Genomic DNA, 18,062 nt, shown 5'->3' on the forward strand with positions numbered 1-18,062 from the left:
CTCAGACTCGTTACTGCAGATGCTGATCTACTGTATGGAATTATGTTTTTTAGTTGTAATAATTACTAAAATTATTCTCATTTTATTCACATTTTATTTCCAGAGCCCCACAAACCCAGTAATTCAGGAAGTCACTCAGTAACACGACGTTTCCACACGTTACCAAAGTCTCTCTTACTCCGCTGCTTGCAGGTTCACATTTTTTTGTGGCGACTGGTCTTTGTGCTCCGTGTTTTCTCTGATCAGCACATTAATAACTAAACTACATGTTCGGTGCTGCTTTTATTCAGCCCCTCGTGTCACTGGAGCGCGGCTTGATCTTAGTTAGTAGTTCTGGGTAAAAACTGAGCAGAACGCTTTTCACACACACACACACACGGTGATCTTCCCGCTTAACTCTTACTCCACTAACGCAGCGCTACACATTCACTATGTACGTGATGTTCGTATCGCTGGTCAGACACTCACACTGCACGCCTGCACTGCGCCCATTCCCCCCTCACTCTCAGCCATGTAACTACAGTTCAGCTACTGCATCGATCACCTGCAGGTACCGTCTGGGAGGTTTTAGACGTTGTGCAGAGCGAAAGAAAACCAAGCTCCTTCAGTGGAAAATGTGGGGGGCTCTTAAAAGAGCCGTTTTTGAGCGGGGAAAACGGGACACGAAGGTAAAACGGCGCGTTCACTTCTTCTTGGGGGAGGCCTTTTTCGCCGCCTTGGGCTTGGCAGCTTTGGGTTTGACCGCCTTCGCTTTCTTCGGGCTCTTGGCCGCCTTCTTCGGTGCCGCGGGCTTCTTAGGTTTCTTGGGAGACTTGGCGACTTTCTTGGCGGCCGCCGGCTTCTTGGCTTTCTTCGGCGATTTCTTAGCGGCCGCGGGCTTCTTCACTGCTACCTTCTTGGGCTTCTTAGCAGCGGCGGGCTTTTTGGCGGCCGCCTTCTTGGCTTTCTTTGCCGGCTTCTTCTTGGGCTCGACTTGTTTCTTGTTAAGCTTGAAGGAACCCGAGGCGCCGGTGCCTTTGGTCTGCACCAGAGTGCCCTTCGTCACGAGGCTCTTAACGGCGATCTTGACGCGGGAGTTGTTCTTGTCCACGTCGTAGCCGCCGGCAGCCAGAGCTTTCTTGAGGGCGGCGAGAGACACGCCGCTCCTCTCCTTAGACTGCGAAACAGCCTTGACGATGAGCTCGCCGACGCTGGGGCCGGCTTTCTTGGGCGGAGCGGCGCGCTTCTTCTTGGGAGCTTTGGCCGGCGCGGCGGCGGCTGGAGCGGGAGCGGCTTCTGCCATCGTTCTGCTTTTGCTGCGAGGGGAGCGAGAATGAGCGGAGCTGCGCTGTTCAGAGGAACCTCCCTCTCAGGCGACGGGCCGCCCCTTAAAAGCCACACGAGAACGGTGTAGACTCAACCCGGCGGGCGCTGTGCAGCCATGCCTCAGCGACGCGCTCGCACTTGTGTTTTCTCGTGATATTTATCGGGTGAAATAAGAGCGAATGCGCCGATTGTCGAGCGCCCAACCTCTCAGACCTCTAGAAGAGGCTCTGTCGTGTGTCCTGAGTCCGGGAATGAGCGCGCAGCGACGCCTCGTTTCGCACGGAGCGCTCAAGAAAGTGCCGCGCGGTCGCCGCTTCGAACGAGATGCGGCGCTTTTAACGCGATAATCGGTGGAAAATGGTAGCAAACGGCGACGTGAGCCTTCAGACAGCTCGACGACTCATTCGCGGAGAGCCTCGGCGACGGCGCGGGAGAACAACGTGCGGTCAAGCGCCCCGTTTATTATGGGTAAAACGAGCTTTCTTGGAGCGAGTAAAGCACACGCGTAAGCAAACGGGCGCCGTGGGCAGAGCTCCTCTCTGCTGCTGTGCCGGTGTATAAAGCGCTATATATAAACTTTGACTTGACCAGTGGTAAATAAACCCCAAGCTCCATCTCACCCTAATTAACTTTATTCTAATTTCTCCATCACCCTAGTGGGAAGTAACCATAAACTTCTTATAAACTTACTAGAAATAAACCTCACTCTTCTCTGACTCTAACTTCACCATAAGCATGAGCTCTGGCCCAAAAAACTCCTGTGGCTCGCTCCAACTACATAATAGTCCCATGTCTTAGCTTCTGTCATGCTTTTGATTACTTTGACCTCAGCAACAATCAAAGTTCTTGACCTAAATATATTTTCACTTCACCATAAACCTAAAGCCTCGCTCTAAATCTGCTGTGGCTTTAACTGCATGATGAGCCTGAGGCCTGGCTGTAAGTCTGATTTGGCCTACTCTACGACATGGGCTCAAAGCTGAGCTCTGCACCTGATTTTAATTCTCTCATTTTATCAGAAGTCTAATGATACATCTCAGTTCACTCTTACTCCATCACAAGCCTGATGCCCTGCCATAAGCTTACTTTGACGTTCTTTAACTGGAGCTACTGTTACTCATCTAACTTTACTATAAGACCAGGGCCTAAAGCTGAGCTCTAAACCCACCATCAGTCCCTCTCTATACAGCGTAAGCCTGTAGCCTAGCAGGAAAGATCACATTGCTCACTGTCGCCTTTGGAAGTCAAAGGCCTTGCCCTACACGGACTTTCACGATCTCGGAGTTCAGGGCTATAGCAGCTGTTACTCTGACTACTGTATAAACCTGAGGCTGTCGGCACCCAGAGCTCCTTGTCCTCCGCTCCGAAGTCCCAGATGATGTGGAAAAACATTACTAATTAAATAAAGTTAAATCAAAGTTTTAGTTTTAATTTAATCTGTTTTCTAATTTAGAAACATCTCACCCAACTCAAGATGTTTTTTTTTTTTTTTATTAATTTTCTCTGCCTTGTTTTATCAGGTCTCCCTATCCTCCCTGTGTCCGTTGTTTGAAACACTTTCTTATTAAATTGGCTCAAAGACCGGTTCTTACCAACCCGTATCAGCTAGCCTTCCTATTCCCAGCTAACTTCTATTGTAAAAGCAGTGTTTCTCACTCTTTCTGACCTGCCAGGTGATTTTTCCTACCACAATGGCTCCTTTCATTCCCATACCCTGCTTTGAGTTTGGAGTTCACGCTATTCTATATATGGAAATATTGGGCCTGCTTTTCCGGTCTCTGTCTGCCTGCCTCAGTTAAATGCTTATAGGCCTGTCTGTCTCAGTTTTAGTGTTTATAACCGTTTTTAATATTTTCCAAGCTAATGATTGTTACAAAACTTTTATTAATTAGGGTTCGAGGACATATTCTTCAAAAACTCCAACAGGCCTATCCATAAGTATGTGAGCTTAATGGCACATCTTGCACCTACTTTTGCTTTATGTTCTTGCTTTAACCCACCTGTACTCCCTGACACCTTATCATCAGCCTAAGGCAGGGGTGTGCAGTCTTATTCACAAAAGGCCGGCGTGGCTGCAGGTTTTCACTCCAAACAAGCTGCAGCACAGCTGACTTCGCTTAATTATTTAGTTGGTCTCAGTCTTGGAGTGAAAACCTGCAGCCATACCAGCCCTTAGAGGATAAGACTGGACACCCTGGCGTAAGGGCTGCTTTCATTTCCTCTAACAGCTTTGTGCATATCTATATTCTTTAATGTAAATAATACTGTACTTTGCACTTCTGGTTAGATGCTGACTGCATTTCATTGGCTCTGCACCTGTAACTGCACAATGAGAAAGCTGGATCTACTCTAATCGGAGTCTGACGCCTGTCTCTGCATCACAGCCCTAAGACTTAGACTGCAACTGACTTTAACTAACTCCCATTTCATCAGACGTCTCTGGCCTGGCTGTAAACTCTGTATCCTCAGTCTAACTCACTCAAAGCCCCTTTACTTGGACTAAATACAGCAGAAGCCTGGGGCCTTGCTACACACCTGTTCATAGTTCCTGAGCATAAATCCTAAATCCAAACGTATCATTGCTTTAGTCCTAAAGGTCTTAATTCTGCTCTTCACACTCCACAGTATTCCAGCTATTCTCTGGCCCAGCACACCTGATCCAGTTGATAATCACTTACAAGGAAGTGTTTTTGAGGTGGAAAAAACAAATAAATGACAAATTTTAGCAATGAACAGTGATAAGACAACGCTTTAAGCTCACCAGCCTAAGAACTGGATTTACAGGATGTCAAATCACAGAACAGGTTTTACTGTATTTTATTATTGACTTATCTCTGGGGTCGTCTCAAATAAATTGTTTTTGCTGAGAAAATCAACAACAAAACCTTCAGCAACGCATCATGGAGGCTTGTGATCGCACAAAAAATAAAACCAAACTGTTACTATAGCCTTTTTTATTAATGCAGTTCGAGTTCTCTCCATCTCTCACACACAGTGAGAAAGCAAAAAAGAAGTTAAGCCATTTTTTCTCTAAAAAGGAGCTCATCAGGCTACATTTAAATATACCAAATAGCACGATCAATATGTGTGAGCGCTGGAGAAGTTGCGCAAATTGCGCGGGAAAACGCAAACTAACAATTTCAGACACACCCGCTAAAAAACCGCTTTCATTCTCAAACAGAGAAAAGCTCTTAAAGCGAAACCGTGGGTGGCTCTTAAAAGAGCCGTTGGGTTTGATGAAGTCCGGGTCACTTCTTACTTGGAGCTGGTGTACTTGGTGACGGCCTTGGTGCCCTCGGACACGGCGTGCTTGGCCAGCTCGCCCGGAAGAAGCAGGCGCACGGCGGTCTGGATCTCCCTGGACGTGATGGTGGAGCGTTTGTTATAATGAGCCAGACGGGACGACTCACCGGCGATGCGCTCGAAGATGTCGTTGACGAACGAGTTCATGATGCCCATCGCCTTGGACGAAATACCGGTGTCGGGGTGGACCTGCTTCAGCACCTTGTACACGTAGATGGCATAACTCTCCTTCCTGGACTTTCTGCGCTTCTTTCCTCCCTTGCCGGCCGTCTTGGTCACGGCTTTCTTAGATCCCTTCTTCGGGGCGGACTTGGCAGGCTCAGGCATGGCTCTCCTCTTCGAGTCAGACTGAAGAATGAGGAGGAGCGCCCGGCACCGGCTTATTTAAACTGCGATATTCAAATAGATCAAGCTCCGCCTTCACAGTGCTATCAAACGGTCATTGGACGATGATCAACGGCTCGCTTGGCGGACAACCCCCAGCTCTCCTTCACCCCACTCTCCTCCTCCTAGCTGAAGACTGTCTTTGTTCTCTTTCCCGCGCATTCCGATCTACTAGGTGTCCTGCACAGCACATTTGAACAAATTTATTCAAAATATTTATTTTGGTTATTGTTCACATTTTTAAACACCTTTGAGAGGTTTTGAGTTTTGCTAAAACATTTAATAATTGTGCATTTTGGATCTCAAACTGCTGTTGGACTTTTCTTTGACTAAAAATATAGTAACTGTAAAAGGTAGAAGTCGTGAAGCTGTGACGATGAACAATAACGGCTTTACTAACTAAACGACTCCAACAGCGTTTTGTGAGACCTACAGTAACTCACCACTCGAAATATACAATATTCCTCTTTCTCTCTGTTGCTCTGGTATTAAAGTAAGATCACTACTAATTTCCTCCCAACGTTGAAGTTCAACGGACAAAAAAAATCCGCTATTAAAGACACTAAAACAATCTAGCGCTTTTTCTACTAAACAGGTCATAAGGAACAGCTCTTCTGGTGGGAGTGTGGGGGGCTCTTAAAAGAGCCGTTGGGTTTATGGTTGTTCGAGTCAAGCGTTTAACCTCCGAAACCGTACAGGGTTCGTCCCTGACGCTTCAGGGCATAAACCACGTCCATGGCGGTGACGGTCTTCCTCTTGGCGTGCTCGGTGTAGGTGACAGCGTCCCTGATCACGTTCTCCAGAAATACCTTGAGCACGCCGCGAGTCTCTTCGTAGATCAGACCAGAGATACGCTTCACACCGCCACGACGAGCCAGACGGCGGATAGCCGGCTTGGTGATGCCCTGGATGTTATCGCGGAGCACTTTGCGGTGACGCTTAGCGCCTCCTTTACCGAGACCTTTACCGCCCTTTCTTTTTTTTTTTTTAAAGAAACTTTATTTTAGCAAAAAGTATAACAGTTTACAATTAACAAACAAACATCATCATTACATACAAAATATCAAAACAGTTACAGACTTTTTATATTTTAAAAGGTCAGAAAGTCCCATTTCTTACCTTCCTGTTTTTTTGTATCGATAGTCCTTCTTCTTTTCAGTTCCCGTATAATTTGACTAAAAACAACATCACTGGACACAAAAGCTTGATCAATCGTCATTCTCGTTCTTGTTTTCCACAGTTGACTTTTTACAATGCAAATGATTAGCCATAATAATTCCTTTTGTTGTTTTGGGAGAGAGTTTCCAAATAATCCATATGCTACGGTCTTCATATTCATTTGTATATTTATATTTAAGCTTTGTAATTTATTCCATGTTTCTTTATGTGGCAGATGGTGTTCTTGTTCACTTATTCTCATTTAATACTACTGGTATGGGTTAATATTGGGACGTCACTGTGACCCTATAAAAAGGAGGGCTTAGGGAGTCCTCTGCCCTGCTTGCCCCTCCCCCCCTCTTTTTGCCGGTGAATTTGACCTTCCGGTCGGTTTGGCCCGTGGGTTGCTGCGTGGTTTGACGTGGTGCAGTGAGGCACAACTGCAACAATTGGCATGTTTTATTCAAGTCAGGTAGGACCATGGGTGGTGTTCTCTCTTTTATTGGTGTGTGGGTTTGTAGTGTGTGAAGTAATGAGGTGATTTTGTATTTATTTGGTAGTGATTGCAGTGTTGGTGTGGTGCTGTGGTCCAAGGCCTCCATTTAGTTTTTACTTTGCCTCTTCATTGCTTTGTTGCCTTACATCTCCACTATTTTGCTGTTTCACGGCTTTACCTCAGGTAGGAATAGTCCATTTATTTATTATTAAGAATGTTTTAGCTAGTGTATTTACTCTTTAATTATTCCGCTAGAATTGTCCCGCAGCTGCTGCTCCTATTCTTTGATCGATGTCGCGCTTCATATCATTGTGGGCCGAGTAAATCTCGGGTAAGGGAGGTTAATGTCCCTCTGCTGCTCCTTCTTCTGTGGTGCTGCTGTTTTTCTTATGTTTTTGGTTTCGTTTTTTTTCTCCTCTGCTCCATATTTTGGGGAAGCGGTATATCTTTTTAAGGTGCTACTTGAAGACTAGTTGTTAATTTGCTATTCCCTTGGTTATTTATTTGTTTTTGGGTAGTTGTTTATTTACTTTTTTTTTTGTTTTTTTTTGCCCAGACGCAGGTTATCTCCTTTGGAGATTTCCGGTTTTTTTTGTGTTAAGGTTATTTATTTATTTTTTCTGACTCTTGTGTTGGGTTTTTTGTTTCTATTTTTCGAAATTCGTTAGATTATATTTTTGTTAATATTTTGGGCTTAGTTTAGTTAATTATTTCTTTATTTATCTGTGTATTTTTTTTTAGTTTAATTATTCTTTATTTTCTTTGAAGCGCAGGCCTTATTTTGGTTTGGCTTGTAGCTCTTATTTGTATCGTTTTTCCTACTGTTTAAGTTTATTTTTCTTATGTGAGTGGTTTATTTGCGTATGTTTTCAGTTTTGGGTTTGTTTATTTAGTTATTCTGTTTTCTTGTGACTCTAATTGGTTTTGTTTTTTTTTGTTTAGGAATCTCTCTATGCTTTTTCTTTTTCAATAAATTGCGGTGGTAGCTAACTTTCTAGTTTCCAGTCCCTAATATGGGATCATTTTCCATGCTTTTTTAGACAAGTGTTGATTTAATTTAACAGCTGCAGCTAAGTATTTTTATAGTTTTAGATAGCTATTGGAGTTTTTGAAATGAATGTTGACATGAAATAAAAGTATTTTCTGAACATAAAAAAAAAACTGACTTGTGGAAAACATGTCTCTGTCTTAGACCAGGGAACCTGAGTTTTTCTTGTGGCTAGAATTACTAATTATTTCCCGAGGTGAAATTCCTTGGGTGGCGTAGTCGATGATTAAAGGGTAATTTTATATAACCCTATTTTAGTGTGCATTATCCCTTTTGTAATGAACGTCACAATCTGGCGTAGTCGGCAGGATTTGTTGTGTTGACAGAGACTTGTGGTTCCATTTTTGTTGTTGTTGCTCTGTATTTTTATTAATATATTCTCTTCCTTTTCTTTTTTCTTTTGAGTATAGGTGGAGAAAAAGCAGCAGCACCACAGATAAGGATTTGAATATTTTGGTGGGTGGGGTTAGTTTTTCTTCTACCTCTGGTAATTTGGAGTAAGCACTTTGTTAGTTATGGCCGAGGAAATTCAACAGCTTCGGGAGCTTGTAGCACAGCTTCAGGCTGATAACCAGCGTCTCCTTCAGGAGAAGGGTGCCTTGGTGGCAGGTGTCAGCTTACCAGCTTCTCTAGTTAATGAGCCTTCTGCAGTTGCTAGCCCTGTTGCTACTGAACGACTGGTTGTCGTTCCTAGGGATAGGAAGTGCCCTATGTTTGCTGGTAAGTCCGGCATCAGCGTAATTGAATGGATAGAGGAAATACAGGCATGTATGCGGGCTCGACATCTGTCAGTTCTTGACCAAGCATATTTTATCTTTGATCATTTAGAGGGAGAAGCACGTAGAGAGATAAAGTATCGGAGTAGTGCAGAGCGAAGTGATCCCACCATAATATTTGATATTTTAAAAGAGCTGTATGGTTGTGCCTCATCTTATGTCACACTCCAGCAGGCCTTTTTCTCTAGACGGCAGCAGGAGGGCGAGACATTATTGGAGTTTTCCTTAGCTTTAATGGCTTTAATGGAGCAGGTTGAACAACAGGCACCTGCTGGCACCCTTGATGTCGGAGTATTGCTCCGAGACCAGTTTATTGAGCATGTGCTGGATGTCTCCCTTCGTCGGGAACTTAAACAGTTTGTTCGTCGGCACCCTGGTGCTACCTTGTTGGAGGTGCGAGGGGAGGCTATGCGCTGGGAGAGGGAGGGGTTGCCCGGGGGAACCAGGGGACGTAGTTTTTCTTTGCCGTCAGCTTACGGGGTGCAGTATGGTGTGCAGGGGATCTCTCCAACCCCAGTAGTAACCCCTCGAGCATCTGAGTTAGGGGAACTGAAGGAACTTCTGAAGCGGCAGCAAGGTCAGATTGATCAGCTGACTCAAGCCCTTACTTCCTTGCAGCAATCGTCCAGATTTAATCGACCCCCTTCTGGTCGTGTTGTATGTCATAGGTGCCAACAGCCTGGCCATTTGGCGAGGGAGTGTGAGGGGGAGCGTGTTAGCTCCCGTAGTAGTATTCCATCTGGCGCTCGTTTTAATAGGGCTAGACTTCCTTCTGCTGCACAGCAGGAAAACTAAAGCCCACTGAGTTGCGGAGCCAAAGCTCAGAGGGGGCATTTTCGGGCTCAAAGGCGGACAATGTGCACCGGTTGATGTCATTCTGTCCTAATATTACAGTTTTTATTGGGGGGATAGCTGTGACTTGCTTGGTGGATACTGGGTCCATGGTGTCCACCATAACAGAGTTTATTTTTGGAGCAGTTTCAGTCTTGGGGTCCTGATCGTCTTCAGTCTTGCCACTGGCTGCGTCTTCGAGCTGCCAATGGGCTTGATATCCCCTATATTGGCTATCTTGAGCTTGATGTAGTTTTGTGTGGTAAAGTTGTCCCTCAGTGTGGTATTTTGGTGGTTAAGGATCCACCTGGGGCATCTTCGTTAGCTCCTGGTATTTTGGGCATGAATGTTATCAGTCGCTGCTACCAGGAGTTGTTTGGGGTGCATGGTTCTTCTATGTTCAGTTTGCCTTCAGTGTCTCAGGCCCCAGGTCCAGTCTTGGATGCACTGCAACAATGTCATTCCTCTGTTTTTCAGAATTCCAGGAATCCTTCTGGCCAAGCCAGGGTCCGTGGTGCCCGTGCAATCCGTGTGCCAGGTGGTGGTATGAAGCTGGTGCCCAGTACTTGTCCAGAGCACTTCTCTGGTGAGGTGGTATTGCTGGAACCCCCTGAGTGTGGGTTACCAGCAGGGTTGCTGGTTTCCCCTTGTTTGCTGCCAGTGGTCAGAGGTACTGTTTATGTTCCTGTGGTCAATGTAGGCACCACAGAGATGCTGCTGCATCCCTGTGTTCAGTTAGGCTCTTTGAGTCTTGCCTATGTAATTAACCTTCCTTCTGGGGTTGAGGAACAGAGGTTTGCTACTGCAACTATGTCTTCACAGGCGGTTGCTAGTTCTGTACAGACACAACTTGAGTCGTTGGATTTGTCTATGCTGTCAGAGAAGGAACGAAGTGAGGTTGTGTCTCTGCTACAGAAGTTTCAGACAGTGTTTTCTGCTCATGAGAGTGACCTGGGTTGCACAAATCTCATCTCTCATGATATCCCTTTACTGGATGAGGTTCCAGTGTGACAGCGTTATCGGCGGGTTCCCCCATCAGAATATGAGGTAGTGAAAGCCCATATTAATCAGCTGCTTGAGGCTCAGATTATCCGGGAGAGCAGTAGCCCATATGCATCTCCCATTGTTCTGGTAAAGAAGAAGGATGGGAGTATGCGTATGTGCGTGGACTATCGCCAGCTGAATAGTAAAACTAGGAAGGATGCTTTCCCCCTGCCTCGTATTGAGGAGAGTCTGGATGCCTTGTCCGGATCTCGGTGGTTTTCTACTCTGGATTTGGCCAGTGGCTATAACCAGGTCCCGGTGACTGAGAGGGATAAACCCAAAACAGCTTTCTGCACTCCCTTTGGTCTGTTTGAGTGGAATCGTATGCCCTTTGGTCTCTGTAATGCCCCAAGCACGTTCCAACGGCTCATGCAGAGGATGTTTGGCGACCAACAGTGTCAGTCATTGCTTTTGTACCTCGATGATATTGTGGTATTTTCCTCATCCGTCTCAACATATTCAGCGTTTGGAGGTTGTTCTCGACCGACTCCAGAGGGAAGGATTAAAAGCTAAATTAGAGAAGTGTGCCTTCTTTCAGCAGGAGGTTAGTTATTTGGGGCATGTTATTTCTGCCAAGGGGGTTTCCACTGACCCTGCTAAGGTTGAGGCCGTGGCTCAGTGGCGGCGGCCTCAAACCGTGTCAGAGTTACGCTCTTTCCTGGGATTCGCCAGCTATTATCGGCGTTTTGTGGAGGGTTTTGCCCAGTTGGCTGGCCCTCTCCATAGATTGGTGGCAAAACTGGCTGGCACCAAGTCCAAGAAGGGGTCTGGTCAAACTGTGGGTGAGGCTTGGACGCCTGAGTGTGAGCAAAGCTTTGAGGCCTTGAGGGCAAAATTGGTTTCTGCCCCCGTGTTGGCTTATGCAGACTTTTCACGTCCCTTTATTTTGGAGGTGGATGCTAGTTACAGCGGTTTAGGGGCAGTCCTTTCCCAGGAACAGGATGGTCGCCTTAGGCCGGTGGCCTATGCCAGCCGTGGCCTTCGTCCTACAGAGCGCAACATGACTAATTATAGCTCCATGAAATTAGAATTTCTGGCTCTGAAGTGGGCCATGACCGAAAAATTTCGGGAGTATTTGTTGGGTCATCGCTGTGTTGTGTTTACGGATAACAACCCCTTGAGTTATCTTCAAACCGCAAAATTGGGGGCTATGGAGCACCGTTGGGCGGCTCAGCTCGCTGCTTTTAACTTTGAAATTAAGTATCGGTCAGGTCGGAGTAACCGGAATGCTGATGCTCTTTCGCGGCAGTATGCTCCGGGGTCTAATTGGACGGAGCAGATCTTGCCAGGCACTGTCATCCCGGCCTCTTTGCAGCAGGTATCAGGTTTGGATAGAGTGCCTGTCATCCAGTCCTTAGTTTCAGTGTTCCCTGGCTCCTCTCCATCAGACCTTTGCCAACTTCAAGGGGCAGATCCTGTATTGAGGGACCTCTGGCACTTCTGGAAGGAACAAAGGCAACCCACTCCAGAAGAGAGACGACAGCTTTCTCGGCCAGTGTTGGCCCTTTTGCGTCAGTGGGATCGTCTGGTCGAACAAGATGGGGTATTGTTCCGCCGGGTGTTCCGTCCTGAGGGAGGTGAGGAGAATTTGCAGCTTCTCCTGCCTGCAGCCCTCAAGGGGGATATTTTGACCTCCTTACACCAGGAGCATGGCCACCAGGGTGTAGAGCGGACCTCGGAATTGGTTAGGGAGCGCTGTTACTGGCCTGGAATGGCTTCAGATGTGAAGCAGTGGTGTCAAGAATGTGAGCGCTGCCAAGTGGCTAAGGATTCTGGGTCAGGACCACATAGTTTTATGGGGCATTTGTTGGCTTCTAAACCCAATGAAATTGTGGCGATAGATTTTACCATCTTAGAGCCGGCAGCAAATGGTCTGGAGAATGTGTTGGTACTTACTGATGTGTTCAGCAAGTACACCGTGGCAGTCCCTACTCGGGATCAGCGGGCCACTACAGTGGGGCAGGTTCTTTTAGCCGAATGGTTTTACAAATTCGGGATACCCAGTCGGATTCACTCTGACCAAGGTAAGAGTTTTGAGAACTCTGTAATCCAGCAGGTTTGTAGTTTATATGGAGTGGAGAAGTCCCGGACTACCCCATATCACCCTGCTGGGAATGGGCAGTGTGAGCGGTTCAATAGGACTCTTCACAATCTGTTGCGCACCCTCCCTGTCACAAGGAAGCGGGATTGGCCTTCTTGTTTACCTCAAGTTCTCTTTTGCTATAATACCACTCCTCACCAGGGTACGGGTGAATCACCCTTCTTTTTAATGTTTGGCAGGGAGGCTAGACTCCCAGTGGATTTTCTCCTCGGTCGAGTGTCGGAGCCTGTGTATGGAGATGTGCATGATTGGGTGTCAGAGCATCAGGCCCACCTTAAAGTTGCCTTTGAGGGTGCCCGGGACAGATTGTTGCAAGCAGCTGGACGTCGAAAGGAACGTTATGATCAGAGGGTGCGTGAGGCACCCCTGCAGGTTGGTCAGTTGGTGTACTTGAGGCATAATAGCTGGAGAGGTCGTCATAAAATTCAAGACATTTGGAGTTCTGTTGTCTATCGGGTGTTGAAGGCACCAGCTGGGGAGGGGGCTGTGTATACCATAGCATCGGTGGAACATCCGCAGCAGGTAAGACATGTACATAGAAGCATGCTAAAGGCCAGGGTACACTCAGTGCCCTTGCCTGCCCCATCGGGTGGGCCTTCACCCACTCCAGTGGTAGTGGAAGGCGATTCAGTCAGTGATGATGATGACTTGTGTGTGTGGGTTTCTAAGGCTCCTCCTTGTGCTGTCTCTGCAGTCCCGAGTGGGTCACCAATAGGCTCTGCACCAAACCTCAATGTGGAGATGGGGTTAGTTGGTGAAGATGTGGTTTCTGGACCAAGGTTGGACCAAGGGGTGACTAGCTCCCTCCCAGTCATGTCCTCTTCAAGGGAACAACCTTTTAGTTTGCTGGCTTCGCGGCGTACTACACGTACCACAGCTGGACAGCACCCTAATATTCACCACCTTCCTAGATCTGTGGGTCCACCGGGCACAGGGTCTAATAATTTAGTAAGAGTGGTGCCTAGTGAGGGGTCTACCCTCTTCAGGCCATGGAACTAACAGTTTAGCGGCTAATCGTCAGGCGCCGATTTAAAGAAATGGGGGCAGAATGTGGCAGATGGTGTTCTTGTTCACTTATTCTCATTTAATACTACTGGTATGGGTTAATATTGGGACGTCACTGTGACCCTATAAAAAGGAGGGCTTAGGGAGTCCTCTGCCCTGCTTGCCCCTCCCCCCCTCTTTTTGCCGGTGAATTTGACCTTCCGGTCGGTTTGGCCCGTGGGTTGCTGCGTGGTTTGACGTGGTGCAGTGAGGCACAACTGCAACAATTGGCATGTTTTATTCAAGTCAGGTAGGACCATGGGTGGTGTTCTCTCTTTTATTGGTGTGTGGGTTTGTAGTGTGTGAAGTAATGAGGTGATTTTGTATTTATTTGGTAGTGATTGCAGTGTTGGTGTGGTGCTGTGGTCCAAGGCCTCCATTTAGTTTTTACTCTGCCTCTTCATTGCTTTGTTGCCTTACATCTCCACTATTTTGCTGTTTCACGGCTTTACCTCAGGTAGGAATAGTCCATTTATTTATTATTAAGAATGTTTTAGCTAGTGTATTTACTCTTTAATTATTCCGCTAGAATTGTCCCGCAGCTGCTGCTCCTATTCTTTGATCGATGTCGCGCTTCATATCATTGATGTGGGCCGAGTAAATCTCGGGTAAGGGAGGTTAATGTCCCTCTGCTGCTCCTTCTTCTGTGGTGCTGCTGTTTTTCTTATGTTTTTGGTTTCGTTTTTTTCTCCTCTGCTCCATATTTTGGGGAAGCGGTATATCTTTTTAAGGTGCTACTTGAAGACTAGTTGTTAATTTGCTATTCCCTTGGTTATTTATTTGTTTTTGGGTAGTTGTTTATTTACTTTTTTTTTGTTTTTTTTTTTTTGCCCAGACGCGGGTTATCTCCTTTGGAGATTTCCGGTTTTTTTTGTGTTAAGGTTATTTATTTATTTTTTCTGACTCTTGTGTTGGGTTTTTTGTTTCTATTTTTCGAAATTCGTTAGATTATATTTTTGTTAATATTTTGGGCTTAGTTTAGTTAATTATTTCTTTATTTATCTGTGTATTTTTTTTTAGTTTAATTATTCTTTATTTTCTTTGAAGCGCAGGCCTTATTTTGGTTTGGCTTGTAGCTCTTATTTGTATCGTTTTTCCTACTGTTTAAGTTTATTTTTCTTATGTGAGTGGTTTATTTGCGTATGTTTTCAGTTTTGGGTTTGTTTATTTAGTTATTCTGTTTTCTTGTGACTCTAATTGGTTTTGTTTTTTTTTGTTTAGGAATCTCTCTATGCTTTTTCTTTTTCAATAAATTGCGGTGGTAGCTAACTTTCTAGTTTCCAGTCCCTAATATGGGATCATTTTCCATGCTTTTTTAGACAAGTGTTGATTTAATTTAACAGCTGCAGCTAAGTATTTTTATAGTTTTAGATAGCTATTGGAGTTTTTGAAATGAATGTTGACATGAAATAAAAGTATTTTCTGAACATAAAAAAAAAACTGACTTGTGGAAAACATGTCTCTGTCTTAGACAAAGGAACCTGAGTTTTTCTTGTGGCTAGAATTACTAATTATTTCCCGAGGTGAAATTCCTTGGGTGGCGTAGTCGATGATTAAAGGGTAATTTTATATAACCCTATTTTAGTGTGCATTATCCCTTTTGTAATGAACGTCACATTTAGATCTATAACAATCAAATAAAAAGTGTTCTAAAGTTTCTTCAGCGTCGCAGTTTGGCATGGGACATTTTATAGTCTTTACATAGCAGCTCCACCTGACTACAGTTCTTACGGGTAGTCTCCTAACAGAGATTAGCCACGATACATCTCTCAGATTTCCTGATAGAAGTTTATTGTTAATATTATTGCATGCGTCTTTATATTCATCTGGTTGTAAATCTTTGTAAATAATCATATTACCATAAATAGTTACATATTAGTTTATATATTTCTTTACTATGATCATTTATCCAGTTTATATTGAGATGTTTATGTTTTGCAATAAAATCTGAATACAGTAATGTAAAATATGGGAAATTGGATCTGTGGCCTCCTCTTTTTTCTTTCCAGTTTGTTAATTTTCCTACCCAGGCTGCTTGTCTGTGAATGCCCCCTGCAATAACTTTGCAGGCTGCAATTTTAGTTTTGATTGCTAGGTCTATTGCTCCTAGACCTCCGAACTCAGTGCTTTTAAATAAAATATTTCTTTTGGTCACTTCTCTTGTGGTGTTCCATATAAAATTACAACAGATTTTATTTAGTTTTTTGGTCCATTTATCTGTAGGAGGAAATATAGAAGCTAAGAACATTTATTTTAGATATTATATACGTTTTAGTAACATTTATTCGGGTTTGGTAGCTAAAATTATGATTTTTAAACTTACCTATTTCATCTTTTATTTCTTTTTCTTTTTGTTCCCAGTTAAAATCGACACATCCTTTATTATTCAAAAATATTCCTAAGACTTTCATATTTTCTTTTTACTTTCATCTCCAATCCATACACACTCTGATTTCTCTATATTTAATTGTGCTCCAGACACTTGTTCATATTCTTTAAAATGAGTTCTTATTATGTCAAGTTCAATTTGTGATTTAATAAATACAGTAACATCATCTGCGTACGCTGTTATAATGTTTTTATCTCCAATATTAACTCCTTTTAATCTCAAGTCTTGTTTTATTTTTAGAATCAAAGGGTTAATGGCTAAGATGTAAAGAGCTGCACTAAGAGGACATCCCTGTTTTACTCCTCTACAGATTTTAAACTGGTCTGTCAAACTCCCATTGACATTAACCTGCACCTTGGAGTCGGAGTATAAACATTTAATCATATTAATAAAATTTAAAGGGAAACCATACATTTCCAGAACTGCCCATAAATATTCTCTCGACACATAATCAAAAGCTTTTCTTTGATCCAGAGCTAAAACATAAAAGGACTGTTTGTTTTTATCACACACAAGTTCTCTTATAGTGCTCAAATTGTCCCACATCCGTCTTCCTTTAACGGAGCATGTCTGTTCTTCTGTGATGACGTCATCTATAACCTCATGTAGTCTGTTTATAATGATTTTAGCAAAGATTTTATAGTCCAAGTTCATCAGAGTCAGATGCCTCCAGTTATTAATGTCCCTTTTATCCCCTTTTTTATACAGCAGTGAGAGCACACCTTCATAAAAACTGTTGTACATAAAACCCTGTTCAACTCCCTCATTATACACCCGTGTTAATAAATTACTCAAATCACACATATTTTTACTATAAAATTCTGCTGGAAGGCCGTCTTTACCTGGACATCACAGAAGAACAGACATGCTCCGTTAAAGGAAGACGGATGTGGGACAATTTGAGCACTATAAGAGAACTTGTGTGTGATAAAAACAAACAGTCCTTTTATGTTTTAGCTCTGGATCAAAGAAAAGCTTTTGATTATGTGTCGAGAGAATATTTATGGGCAGTTCTGGAAATGTATGGTTTCCCTTTAAATTTTATTAATATGATTAAATGTTTATACTCCGACTCCAAGGTGCAGGTTAATGTCAATGGGAGTTTGACAGACCAGTTTAAAATCTGTAGAGGAGTAAAACAGGGATGTCCTCTTAGTGCAGCTCTTTACATCTTAGCCATTAACCCTTTGATTCTAAAAATAAAACAAGACTTGAGATTAAAAGGAGTTAATATTGGAGATAAAAACATAATTATAACAGCGTACGCAGATGATGTTACTGTATTTATTAAATCACAAATTGAACTTGACATAATAAGAACTCATTTTAAAGAATATGAACAAGTGTCTGGAGCACAATTAAATATAGAGAAATCAGAGTGTGTATGGATTGGAGATGAAAGTAAAAAGAAAATATGAAAGTCTTAGGAATATTTTTGAATAATAAAGGATGTGTCGATTTTAACTGGGAACAAAAAGAAAAAGAAATAAAAGATGAAATAGGTAAGTTTAAAAATCATAATTTTAGCTACCAAACCCGAATAAATGTTACTAAAACGTATATAATATCTAAAATAAATGTTCTTAGCTTCTATATTTCCTCCTACAGATAAATGGACCAAAAAACTAAATAAAATCTGTTGTAATTTTATATGGAACACCACAAGAGAAGTGACCAAAAGAAATATTTTATTTAAAAGCACTGAGTTCGGAGGTCTAGGAGCAATAGACCTAGCAATCAAAACTAAAATTGCAGCCTGCAAAGTTATTGCAGGGGGCATTCACAGACAAGCAGCCTGGGTAGGAAAATTAACAAACTGGAAAGAAAAAAGAGGAGGCCACAGATCCAATTTCCCATATTTTACATTACTGTATTCAGATTTTATTGCAAAACATAAACATCTCAATATAAACTGGATAAATGATCATAGTAAAGAAATATATAAACTAATATGTAACTATTTATGGTAATATGATTATTTACAAAGATTTACAACCAGATGAATATAAAGACGCATGCAATAATATTAACAATAAACTTCTATCAGGAAATCTGAGAGATGTATCGTGGCTAATCTCTGTTAGGAGACTACCCGTAAGAACTGTAGTCAGGTGGAGCTGCTATGTAAAGACTATAAAATGTCCCATGCCAAACTGCGACGCTGAAGAAACTTTAGAACACTT

The 18,062-nt window shown here is 43.4% G+C and overlaps 3 protein-coding genes across 4 annotated transcripts in view; all 3 read right to left on the reverse strand.

The window, feature by feature from the left end:
- Positions 1-74: 74 nt before the first annotated feature.
- On the reverse strand, positions 75-1,381 carry LOC108441236 (histone H1-like). Its single transcript, XM_017720653.2, has one exon. The coding sequence runs from the start codon at positions 1,280-1,282 to the stop codon at positions 683-685; it is 600 nt and encodes a 199-aa protein (XP_017576142.2). The 5' UTR covers positions 1,283-1,381; the 3' UTR covers positions 75-682.
- Positions 1,382-4,244: 2,863 nt separating this feature from the next.
- Positions 4,245-4,945, reverse strand: LOC119261640 (histone H2B). The gene has a single exon (XM_037531266.1). It carries the CDS (start codon positions 4,933-4,935, stop codon positions 4,561-4,563), a length of 375 nt encoding a protein of 124 aa, XP_037387163.1. The 5' UTR covers positions 4,936-4,945; the 3' UTR covers positions 4,245-4,560.
- A 724-nt stretch (positions 4,946-5,669) lies between these two features.
- The window catches only part of LOC119261562 (histone H4-like), an 85,645-nt gene continuing 73,252 nt past the window's right edge, over positions 5,670-18,062 (reverse strand). Inside the window, exons 1-2 of one of the 2 annotated variants that reach the window (XM_037531264.1) lie at positions 13,248-13,261; positions 5,670-5,967 (exon numbers count right to left, since the gene is read on the reverse strand). In XM_037531264.1, coding sequence (XP_037387161.1) covers positions 5,670-5,967; positions 13,248-13,261 — 312 coding nt within the window. Of the gene's footprint in view, positions 5,968-13,247; positions 13,262-18,062 lie in introns of those variants that run through there. The other variant, XM_037531263.1, reaches the window with a different exon arrangement.

This window comes from Pygocentrus nattereri, chromosome 19 (assembly GCF_015220715.1).
Source record: "Pygocentrus nattereri isolate fPygNat1 chromosome 19, fPygNat1.pri, whole genome shotgun sequence".
NCBI lineage: Eukaryota > Metazoa > Chordata > Actinopteri > Characiformes > Serrasalmidae > Pygocentrus > Pygocentrus nattereri.

Bases quoted from the DNA above. Each gene is read 5' to 3' on its own strand.
- LOC119261640 (XM_037531266.1), bottom strand. From the start codon at position 4,935: ATGCCTGAGCCTGCCAAGTCCGCCCCGAAGAAGGGATCTAAGAAAGCC.
- LOC108441236 (XM_017720653.2), bottom strand. From the start codon at position 1,282: ATGGCAGAAGCCGCTCCCGCTCCAGCCGCCGCCGCGCCGGCCAAAGCT.